The sequence below is a fragment of the Anabrus simplex genome, chromosome 12 (assembly GCF_040414725.1).
Source record: "Anabrus simplex isolate iqAnaSimp1 chromosome 12, ASM4041472v1, whole genome shotgun sequence".
In the NCBI taxonomy this organism is placed as follows: domain Eukaryota; kingdom Metazoa; phylum Arthropoda; class Insecta; order Orthoptera; family Tettigoniidae; genus Anabrus; species Anabrus simplex.
In genome coordinates, this window is record NC_090276.1 from 12,316,076 (window position 1) to 12,329,068 (window position 12,993).

At 38.1% G+C, this 12,993-nt stretch overlaps 1 protein-coding gene across 1 annotated transcript in view; it reads left to right on the plus strand.

Annotated features, from left to right (window-relative positions):
* Positions 1–7,597: 7,597 nt before the first annotated feature.
* The window catches only part of LOC136884399 (histone acetyltransferase p300-like), a 185,372-nt gene continuing 179,976 nt past the window's right edge, over positions 7,598–12,993 (plus strand). Inside the window, 2 exon segments of the mRNA XM_068229923.1 lie at positions 7,598–7,744; positions 12,432–12,648. Coding sequence (XP_068086024.1) covers positions 7,598–7,744; positions 12,432–12,648 — 364 coding nt within the window.

Below are 12,993 nucleotides of genomic sequence, written 5' to 3' on the forward strand. Positions count from 1 at the left end.
TCGGGTCCGCAACCTAATGATTTCCGAAAAATTTTGAATCCCCGATTCCGACACACTGCATATATACTGTACTTGGAGTGTTACACCGCAGTCGACCGGAGCGGTGGCCGAGTGGTCACACTGTAGGTCTGCTGTCTAGTATTGTGAAAATCCTTTTCGTTAGTCTCTTCTCATCCGTTCTAAATAAATGCCCTAGAATTTAAGTCTCCGGTTTCTCATGGACTCAGTTAGACTTTCATTGTCACGGTAAAGTTCTTCCCTTCCTCGCAACCTATACTGTCCATCTACAATCTTTGGACCCCTTATTTTATGCAGGATCTTTCTTTTGAATTTCTCAGCTTCTCTCTGTCCCACTTTCCCTGTCATTTCGACGTATTTACTAGCATACAGACATTTCGTTTTAATCACTGTATTGCAGTGCCTTAGTTTAGCTCGTCTGGAGATGGTTTTCTTATTGTATATAGGATATGTCCTACGAAAAGCCGCAGCCATCTTCTCCCGTCTGGTGTTGTTTGCTTCTCTTTCATTAGTTTTCATTTGCACTATTTCACCCAAGTACTTAAACCTATCAACCCTTTCTATTTTACTGTGTTCTGTCTTCAGGTACCAAGGAGCTATTTTGATGTTTGTTATATGTTTAGTTTCTTCGAAAGAAATCTTTTGTCCTGATTTTTCTGCTTGTAGTTTTAGTACATTCAGCTGTTCTATTGCTGTGTCACTATACCTACATAGCAGCGCAGGGTCATCAGCAAAGGCAAGGCAGTTAATCATGACACCACTTTTTGACCCTCCAATGTATACTTGGTTAAGATATCTTTTTCTGTCCAGTTCTTCTTCCCATTCCTGGATAATCTTCTCCAACACACAGTTGAAAAGAATTGGTGACAGTCCATCACCCTGTCTGACTCTTGTTTTAATTTCGAACTGCTTGCAGATCTCCCCCATGAACTTAACTTTCGAATGTGTCCCGGTTAAAGTCTGCTTAATAATTGCCATTGTTTTGGCGTTGATTCCAAATTCCACCAATATATTAAATAGCACTTCCCGGTCGACTGAATCATACACCTTCTTGAAGTCTACAAAAACCACTACCAGATCCTTTGAGAGATGATTCTCTAGCACACGTTTCAGACTCCAGATTTAATCAACGCATGATCTTCCCTTCCTGAATCCCGCTTGATACTCGCCTAGTCGGTGATCCACTTGTTCCACAAGTCTCCTCTGTAGTGCTTTAGACAGTGTCTTATATGTTACAGGTGTGATGGAAATGCCGTGGTAGTTGTTAGGATCTGCTCTATCACCTTTTTTGTGTAGAGGATGAATGATAGCATTTTTTCAGTCTTCAGCGATAACTTCCATTTTCCAGATTACTTAATTTTATTGAAGGTTAAGAATTTCATTATGGTCCATATTGTACTGAGATCACTATTAAAATTAATAAAATTATGTAATGTTTCCACCTTTCAATACATTTAAACTTAGTAATGTAAGGTTACATCACTAGTTGATCATAAACGGTTCCGATTCCAACACATCATAAACGGTACCGTTCATGATCAACTAGTGATGTAACCGTACATTGCTAAGTTAAAAGGTATTGAAAAGGTGGAGCCATTACATAATTTTATTATTTTTAATTCTAATTTATTTTATACAAAAAATATAGCTTCAGTGCGACTCAAACTCATGTCTTTGAGGTCACAGATAAGTATGGTAACAACTCAGCCACGATACCACTTGCCTGCAGTGTAACTCTCCAAGTATATATGCTTTGCATTGCAATCGAGGATCCATCAATTTTTCGAAAATTCCAGAAGTCAATATTTCTAGACTGTTTGTCAAATGGTATACAGTACATATTGAGCTGACAGGCTGAGAGGCCAGTGGTAGATAGGTAGATACTGTAGTTGAGTCAGAGAGAAAGAGAGAGAGAGAGAGTGATAGACAGAGACAGAGACAGTGCATAAGAAAATGTAGAGAGTGGGTTAGAGTGAGTATTACGGTGAGCTAAGGATTTATTTGATATCTGAACTTTTCCGAATCTATTTGAATGAGAGGGTAATCAGTCTTGCCTTGTCTTGGCAAAGTAAATAAACAGTGTATGGAATTGCTGATCTCTGTACTGTCAGAATCAACTGTGTGATGATCAAATGAATAACCAGTGTGAAACTTGTTGATATCTGTACTTGACAAGAATTAACAGTAAATTGCTTCAGTGGGTTTGCCTTAATAGTCTAGTGTTGTGTATAATTGTGTATAACTGTGTGTTGTTAAGGCATAGATGTAGCGACAACAAACTGGTTTTATACAAGGAAGTGAACATATCTCATGTGATTTTTATTTACTCAAAAATAAAATCGTATTGAGAATGATAAGGCACATTGATTATTTTGTTGTCCGACTCGTTGGCTGAATGGTCAGCATACTAGCCTTCGGTTCAGAGGGTCTCCGGCCGGGACGGGGATTTTAATCTTAATTGGTTAATTCCAATGGCACGGGGGCTAGGTGTATGTATTGTCTTCATCATCGTTTCATCCTACAGGCGTCAAATATAAAGATCTGCACCTGGCAAGCCGAATTCGTCCTGGGATACCCCAGCACTAATTGAATGTATTGTTTTATGTTGTGTGTGACAGGTGGGGACTGTGGCACTACAAACTCCACATGCTGAAGTGGGCGATGGCGAAGTAAATCCTGTTGTTATCCAATTTTGGGAGATGTCACCACAGGAGATGATGTCTAGTGAAGAAGGATCTGTGTACACCGAGGTATATATCAACTGTAGTACAGGTATTATAGATATTACACATTTACACATACGACATTTCATTTCATTATTTTGTTAAAATGTTCCATATTTTCTTACAAGCATACTGTTTATTGAAATACTGTAGTTCATAAATTGTTAAGGAATTGAATGTATTGTTTTATGTTGTGTGTGACAGGTGGGGACTGTGGCACTACAAACTCCACATGCTGAAGTGGGCGATGGCGAAGTAAATCCTGTTGTTATCCAATTTTGGGAGATGTCACCACAGGAGATGATGTCTAGTGAAGAAGGATCTGTGTACACCGAGGTATATATCAACTGTAGTACAGGTATTATAGATATTACACATTTACACAAATAAGTCTCGAAGCAATCACATAGCATGTGCAGTTACGAGGGCGGGTTGAAAAGTATTCGGAATCACCGCTAGATGTCAGTGCTAGAGGAACGAGGTTCCCGCACAATAATCACACATCCTTTGTGAGTGAACACGTGGCGCGTCAGTGCTCTAGCTGCAGGAGTGTGGTAGTGACGACTCTTTGTTGTTGTTCCCGCGTAGTGATTTGTGACGATGGAAAAAACTGAGATTCGAGCAGTGATTAAATACTTTGTAAAGAAAGGTGTGAAAGCAAAGGAAATTCATGCCGACTTTCAGAACACACTGGGGGACTCTGCTCCTTCATTCTCAACTGTTGCCGATTGGACCAGCGAGTTTAAATTTGGTCGGGAGAGCTTGGATGATGATCCGCGTAGTTGGACGGCCGAAAAGTTATACGACCCCAGAATTTATTGCAAAAGTGCATAAAATGGTCATGGAGGATCGTTGACTGAAAGTGCGGGAGCTGTAGGGATGTCTTCTGAATGGGTATATTATATTTTAAACGAAGAATTGGGTATGAAAAAATTATCCGCAAGATGGGTGCCGCGGCTCTTGACATTGGACAATAAACGCACCAGATTGGAAATGTCCGAACAAAGTCTGGCCCGTTTTCAGTGCAACCAACAAGATTTCTTGCGCCGGTTTGTGACTACAGATGAAACTTGGGTCCACTACTATACCCCAGAGACAAAACAGCAGTCAAAGCAGTGGAAACATGGTGATTCACCACCACCAAAGAAAGCAAAGGCAGTGCGTTCGGCCAGAACGGACATGGCCTCAGTTTTCTGGGATGCAAAAGGCATTCTGCTGATAGATTATCTTCCTACTGGCCAAACAATTACGGGGCAATACTATGCAAACCTCCTAGACCAACTACAGGAAAAGATACGCGAAACAAGGCCTGGTTTGGCAAGGAAAAAGGTCATCTTTCATCAGGACAACGCTCCGCTGCAAACAAGTGTTATTGCCATGGCAAAACATCATGAACTGGGGTACGAATTATTGCTACATCCACCTTATTCACCTGATTTGGTACCATCAGACTTTCATCTATTCCCCAAACTGAAAATTTTCCTCGGTGGACGGAGATTTTCTACAAGGGAAGAACTGACAGCCGAATTGGTGAGGTATTTTGCAGGCCTGGAAGAATCTCATTTTCGAGATGGGATCAAGGCATTGGAACATCGCTGGACCAAATGCATTAGTTATTAGGATCTACTCTATCACCTTTTTTGTGTAGAAGATGAATGATAGCATTTTTCCAGTCTTCAGGGATAACTTCCATTTCCCAGATTATTTTATTATTTTATTGAAGGTTAAGAATTTCATTATGGTCCATATTGAACTGAGATCACAATTAAAGTAGTTTTATGCAAGGAAGTGAACATATCTCATATGATTTTTATTTACTCAAAAATGAAATCGCATTGAGAACGATAAGGCATATTGATTATGTAATGTTTCCACCTTTTCAATACATGTAAACTTAGTAATGTAACGATATCGATTCCAACACATCATAAACGGTACCGTTTATGATCAACTAGTGATGTAACCGTACATTACTAAGTTTAAATGTATTGAAAAGGTGGAGCCATTACATAATTTTATTATTTTTAATAGTAATTTATTTTATACAAAAAATATAGCTTTAATGCGACTCGAACTCCCGTCTTCGAGGTTCGCAGATAAGTATGGTAACCACTCAGCCACAATATCACTTGCCTGCATTGTAACTCTCCAAGTATATATGCTTCGCATTGCAATCGGGGATCCATCAATTTTTCGAAAATTCCAGAAGTCGATATTTCTAGACTGTTTGTCGAATGGTATACAGTACATATCGAGCTGACAGGCTGAGAGGCCAGTGGTAGATAGATACTGTAGTTGAGTCTGAGAGAGAGTGATAGACAGAGACAGTGCATAAGAGAATGTAGAGTGTGGGTTAGAGTGAGTATTACGGTGAGCTAAGGATTTGGTTGATATCTGAACTTTTCAGAATCTACTTGAGTGAGAGGATAATCAGTCTTGCCTTGTCTTGGTAAAGTAAATAAACAGTGTGTGGAATGCTGATCTCTGTACTTGACAAGAATTAACAGTAAATTGCTTCAGTGGGTTTCCCTTAATAGTGTAGTGTTGTGTATAATTGTGTATAACTTTGTGTTGTTAAGGAATAGATGTAGCGACAACAAAGTAGTTTTATGCAAGGAAGTGAACATATCTCATATGATTTTTATTTACTCAAAAATATAATCACATTGAGAACGATAAGGCATATTGATTATTTTGTTGTCCGACTCATTGGCTGAATGGTCAGCGTACTAGCCTTCGGTTCAGAGGGTTCCGGGTTCGATTCCCGGCCGGATCGGGGATTTTAACCTTACTTAATTGGTTAATTCCAATGGCACGGGGGGCTGGATGTATGTGTTGTCTTCATCATCATTTCATCCTCATCACGAAAGACAGGTCGCCTACAGGCGTCAAATAGGAAGATCTGCACCTGGCCAGCCGAACCCGTCCTGGGATATCCCGGCACTAAAAGCCATAACTTACGACATTTCATTTCATTATTTTGTTAAAATGTTCCATATTTTCTTACAAGCATACTGTTTATTGAAATACTGTAGTTCATAAATTGTTGAGGTATTGGATGTATTGTTTTATGTTGTGTGTGACAGGTGGGGACTGTGGCACTACAAACTCCACATGCTGAAGTGGGCGATGGCGAAGCAAATCCTTTTGTTATCCAATTTTGGGAGATGTCACCACAGGAGATGATGTCTAGTGAAGAAGGATCTGTGTACACCGAGGTATATATCAACTGTAGTGCAGGTGTTATAGATAGTGCACGTTTACACAAATAAGTCTCGAAGCAATTTATGTATGTATTAGCTGTAATCCTGTCGTTGATGGGACACTTACATAGCATGAGCAGTTATCTAACTCCCCAACTACTTTCTGCCAATATTCAGGCAGGCTTATCTGCTCTAGTTACAGCAGTAATTCCATCTATCGGAGATGAGTGGCAGCAGAATAGTCACAGCACATCTCAACAGTGCAATGTTATTGTTGATCAGTTTGATGATTTGTAAATACTGTAGGCCTTTACATTTAGTTTTCTTCTGACTTTGTGATTAGGGCTCCTAATGCAAAGGGAGTCCTTCCTTTTTTCATGACTCACTTGTTCTTCAAGCAATCATTCCTTTATGATTCTTTCTCATTTTTTATAATCATCTTCATAATTTTCCTTGTTGATATGGGGCAATGACCGCACGGTTTTTTATCGTAAGGCAACCATTATAAAAACCATCGCCAGTTAACACAATTGAACAATATTGCCAATTCAGCAATGTACAGCATTGAGATGGACTAAAAACCAAAGTCAAAATTCATGAATTATGTTACCATAGTCAGTATGGTAAAATTGTATAAGACATAAATGATCGTGAATTGTTTTCTGAATAACTTTTTGATAGAGCCAATAATGATGTAGATGTTGATTCCCATAGGGCTTCAAATAGCCTATGCAGTGGCCTCCACAGTATGCACTAGCCTTGCGTCTTGGGTGGTGTGCTAAGTCCCAACTGACGAGCCTAACTTAGCACACGAGGGCGAAACGCAGGCAACCAAGAATGAGTTAGCTGGAAAATTTATAATGTCCAATAATGGACCATTATATTGGTATTATAGAGCCAATAACATAGGTATTTTTTTATTTTTTGGCAAGTTCTGATGATTCTTCTTTCATTTTGAGGATCACATCAGTTCTTCTTTCACTTTAATTTTGGAATGGGGTTTCACAAGTGTAAGTGGCTTCTGGGAGAATTATGGTTTTATGGTGTTGGATCTCAGTGTCTGTTGACAATCATTTATTATTATACATTGACCATGTTAGATGTTGTGGGCTTCTTTTTCAATTTCTTAGTTCTATTTATCTATGTTTCTTTTTCAATAAAGTTGTTTTATGATTTCTCAATGATAATTAAATTTTAGAACTGTGTTAATGTTTTGATCATTTTTTAAGATTTACTTATGCTCAGGGATCTCATGGACATAATCTAACTTTTTCACCCTCCGTGTTACTATAGATAACTTACAAGGAGAGGCTAGACTCTGCGTCCAACTGATTTCAACGAGCATCAGTGTACCTGTTGGGGGACACTCAACATTAACTCGGGTATAAGGGTTTAGGTCTATACGTTTTCGTTTTCGAGAAAATTGAGGACAAATGTCATGACACAGGATCTGCTTCTGACCAAGTGGAGGTGACAGAACACTGAAAGGTGAACACATTTTACTTAAACATTTCAGATCTGCATTCTAATAATTTCTGAAAAAGTAATGAATCCCTGATTCCAACACACTGCATATATACTTTGAGAGTTGCACCACAGTCAACAAGAGCAGTCCAGGTGCAGCACGCCGTGGCCATCTAGAACGGTCCAATCATGGGGCCACGGACTGTAACTGCTGCTGCCATTATGCAACAGCAGCAGGGCAGCCATCTTGTGACCAGAGGGCAGTCGCCTCATCAAGTTCATACGGTTGACATGAACGTTGGGCCTTCACCATGCATGCATGCATGCCAGTTTTCTGTGATTTTGAGGAAGTTTGTATAGGAAGTAGATACCAAATGTGTTGAATAAGAAACTGAAGTAGACCTCATTCGAGTGATAATTCGACCTATTTGCAATTTGAAAAAAATCTTTGATATGACATTATGATCTGTTTAAAACAAATAGGGTACTTGACTTATTGGAGTTTTATTTTCCTTGGTATATCTTCGAATATAACTGTGTTTTCCACTGAAGTATGAAATTGTCCAACAATACTTTGCTGTGATGTTTTTGATAAAATTCTTATTCTGGATGTAGTGATATCTGTGATGAGAATTTTTACAATTTTAGTGAAGGTAATACCCAGTCAAAGGGCAGGAGATCATGAGATCCTCACAGTTAAATATGCTGAACTCTGTTAACTTCTTTCTGAAGCGTAAATAATTATATCTTAGAAGAAAGTTTAGGGAAGAGTTATGACTAGGGCTCGGTTGTTTGGGGAAAGTCATATTTTTTCTTTGTCTCTATTTTCTTGCGATTCGATTTTGGTGCAAATCAGGTGATTATCATCACAATTATGATTTTTTTATTTGTCATATAAATGCATATTTTGGCTATTTTTTGTCATAAGGTCATATTTGAAGCTATTTTCACAGGAACGTCATATTACAGTGATATTTGTTTTCTTCTTATGCATGAGAATGTCTCATAAAACAATGTAAATTAGCTCTTATTTTGCAGGAACATGTTTTTGTTTTATACCTGATTTTGCATATTATTGCAGACTAAATCACAACGATATGCTTCATTGTCTTTTAAATATAAATGCCATTTCTTTCACACCATTTGGACACATCTTTCATATCTTCGAAAATCTACCATCTCTACTAATATATCCCTGTGGGTATTGCCAGCTCCCAAGCAGATTACATCTTCGAGGTAGTTCTTCACTACTTGATTTTCCCTCGTTTTACCTTTGTCTGTTTCTGTATTGCCCCCATTATTGCCTAGCTAAGCCCAGCCAGTGAGCGAGAGATCCCAAGGGGGACCATTCGTTCATTGGCTAGTGTTTTCTAGAGGCATTTAAGGGAAAAAGGTTGATGACCAAGCTCAAAATAAATTTTAAAAAACAACACACTGACATTTATTAACATAAGCAAATCACAAATAAAAATATTCTGGCTGATATTATTTATTTATTTTAACATTGGAACTTTCATAACATCTATTTCTTCCTCCTTCTTTGAGAAGCACGTATTTCTTAATGGACAGCCTTACTGGTCTGTAACGAAAATCAAAGAAAAATTAGGCCTACCGCCTTAAAAATCAAAATATAATCGGCTGAAAGAAATTCAGAAACTCAATAAAGATGTTCACAAAATAACTTGATAACTTCTTGCTAGTATTTTTACAATAAAGTAGTTAAAGGCTTCATGACTTTAAAGTAGCCTCCACACGTGGTTTAAGCTGAATTCTACTAAGTTTTATCATTTAAGACATTGAACACTGGGCAGTAACACCAGTATAATTAATCTCAAAAACTTCAAAATTAATTAATTATTATTCTTATTATTATTATTATTATCAATCTCTCTCCTTATTTAATTAACATGTTCTTCACTATCACACGATCGTGTTTCTGATCAATTCCTCACAACATCATTCACTTAGCAATTGTCATTAACACTCCAAATAATTATTTTCCAATTAATTATTGTGACTTATTGTCACCAGTATTCAAAGTAATTATGCAGCTAGTGAACGTCTACTTCTGATCCTTGCATGGCATTTTATGTTTCAAATTAATTTTAAAATATTTCCAAATTCAAATATAAATGTTTTAGAAAAACCTTGATATCCACGTGTGAGCTAGTTAATATTTCATTTTACAAATCGATTGCCTTAGTGAAGATAATGAGATGATCTTTCCTTTTAAATCACGTTCATCAACAAAATAAATCCTTTCCTAGTCTTCCTCGACTTAAACTTATCAAATTTTCCTTTAAGGGCACGAAAATTACTTCTTAAGGTAGCACACAACGATGAATGTAATCTGCGTCGTCACAAGCACACGACCAGATCAAGTTAAATTGAACAAACATGAAACAAGAAAAATACACATATTTACACACCCACCCACACACACACACACTCATTCATTTTGGGAAACACGCATTTTATATACAATATTTACATCGAATCCTATTCCTGCAAGTTTACTTTTGATTTTTAGAATGGTCAGGGCACGTCATATCCACTAGGAGATAATTTGTGTACAGAAATTATTTTTATCATTAATAGTGACTAGTGATCGAAGTTAGGGATATCACTTGGGTAAGAATATGCTTCTCATACTGATGGAAATCATCTAACTTTTGACATAATAATTGAAGATTCCAATAAAATCCGTAATCACTACCAGTACATGGGTTGCCAGTTGAAACTATCGCGTCCGTGAGCCTTAATCGCATTATTATTATTATTCCCTATCCGTGAAATACACACGCAACGCGTGCTCCAATAATTATAATTCATCTTGTGCTCCCAATAACACAAGAACAAGTCAATAATCATACATAAATCATCCAATAACTCAATCACGTAACAAATATCCCGCAGGATTGGTCATATTCCAGACAGTTCATAAACAGAGCACATTCAATCTCACATATAAGGAATCTACTGTAAAGTTATGGCTCACGAGCATTTAATTCTCTTTTACCCGATCTTTAGTCATTTTATTATTAGTCAAGTGATTATTACATCTACTGATCCTCGTGAAATATCATAAAATCAGATGACTCGATCCTAAGGAATGCAAGTGATCTTGAAAAGACTCTAGGTTTGACCCTATCTCACAAAATGTACACGTAAATTCAAGTCCGATAAAATTCAACATTACACAAAAGTAGATTTATCACGTGGTCAGTGATTTTTAAATATTTAGCTCAAAAGCACGGGAAATCATCCAAAGACAAACTACATGTCTACTCTAACAGGTTCAAAATTTCATTCACACATGTGACTCGTCTACCACGACACCTTAAGAATTGGAAAAATGAAATGCTTCTAACTACAACAAAACTAATAGCTCTACGATTTAAATAAGAAAGACCTCTAGTTTACAAAAGATGAGACAGTAATTGAATTAAGTGGTACTCAAGTTTTAGATGAAGTTCGATCCCAAGCAGCAGTCAATCATTCCAGCATTTTCCCGGTCAGTTTCCTTCCCATAACCAGAGACACCTCACATTTTAGAGATCCATGGAGACTTGGTCGTCGATATCCCTCGATGACGTTGAGTTGCAGATGATTGTAGAATTATCCATGTTGGTGTACTGCAGCTTTCAAGACGACTTCTATTAAGTTCTGGACGTAAGCTGTAACTGAGATGGCAAGAATAAATATGGGCACAAACACACGCAGAATTTTGATTATTCTTCTAGATAGTCACACTTAACTTGGATTTTAAGGTGATTTATACTCCGTAGGAGTTAGCTAATTAGTTCACTGAATTGTTGGCAGAACGGGCGTCTGCTTGCGCTGAAAATTACTCCTCCACGTGGTCGTAGCAAGTACAGAATCTTCAGAATGCAGCGTAGAACATTCAAAGCAGAGTAGAACAGAGTAGAATAGTCAGAGATTGATTTGCTCGGAACGAGGCTTTTTATATTCTCGGCTTGGGAGGCATGTATTTCAACCAGAACTGTAATTGGTCATCAGGTCTCCTTTAATTGGCTCAGACTATTCTGGAACCAAGCTGTCTGTCGTCCGCGTGTGTCAGGCAGTATGGACACGTCACGTGATTTGCTTTGGCCTTGGTCGAAGCTCGATCAATACGTCGCCCCTCTGAATAACGAAAAAACTTGTTTTCAGCTCGCCACACTACTTCCCAAATGACACGTTACAGCTCCAGGCAGAAAATAAAATTCTTAATATCCGCTTGTTGGAAATATACTAAATATCGCCAGATTTGACGGGGACAGTATGGTTAACATATTCCTGCGATCGTTTGCACTAACATTTGCTACAACTCTGTTTAACAGGTTTTCCATTTCAGAGACAGTGAACTGCTTATTTTTCGCAGCAACGTAACCCTTAACCTGAGCCCAGACCTTTGCAATTTCATTAAAGTGGTGATGATAAGTTCGAAGTCTAATTGCTTTGCGTCTGTGGTGTCTTGCAATTTCGTCCACAACTTATACTGGCAATTATACATTTTCCTCCAGGAGCTGCAATAGTCCACCTTTCCTTATGTCTTGACTAGGGAGACAAAGACTTCATAAGAAACTGAAATTATGGAAGAAAATACAAAAGCTTGAGAACAGTTTTTAAAACCATACATGATGAGCAAGGTAGCATGACGGGATGGTGAATATAAGCAAGAAAGTTGGCAACTAGGTTTTGCGATTGTGCTCTTATCCATGTGAATGGCAGCTAGGGATTGGTTGGATGTCTTTATTTCCATTCACAACCACCCTACGGAACCAAACTATCAGTTTACAAATAATAATGTTCTCGGTATAGTGTAAACTGACCTGTCAATGCTAGATAGACAGATCCCAACTGTTCATGATTGAGGTCGGAAGTTAGAAGTCAGAATTGCTTTAGTCTCACAGCATTTAATTATGTTGTACGCTGTGTGTCAGGTTTCCTTTTTATTTAGTAGTTGTAGTTCATTGATGGTATGTAATTAGAATTCACATTTTTGTTCCCATTTCTCCAGGCTCCTCCCAGCATGTCTGCCATCGGTCAGATGGGCCAGCAAATGAGTGGGGGTAGTCCGTATGGTTACGGTTCTCCTGGGGGTGGAGCAGGCCCACAGGGAGTAAGTGTTGGGACTGGCAGCGGTGTGGTAGCTCCTCAGCAGCGGGCAGGTGTTGGAGCTAATATGGCCCCCAACATGGCGTCTAGGTTTAGTGGTGGTGCAGGAGGTACAATAGGTAAGTAATATCTTTCTTCATGTTGGTATATACTGTGGACAAGTGGTTGGAGTACGAAATAAGCAAATGTCTTAGTGCTGTGTGTCATTTTTAGTTTAATGATGTCCTTCATTGCATATTTTCTCCCCTTCCATTTCTGTGGAATGCAAAATTTAAATTTAATTTGCAGCATAAATTCCCTGTTGCTCGCTTAAACGAGCTAACTAGTAGAAGAATGTTCACAGGTAGTGAGGTTAATTCTCTTTTCCCTTTATTCCATTTAAAAATTATGTTCAACAATCTTTGCACTATTGTAACATCCATATCCCTTAACTGAACATTACAATAAGAGAAGTCTAGCCTCGA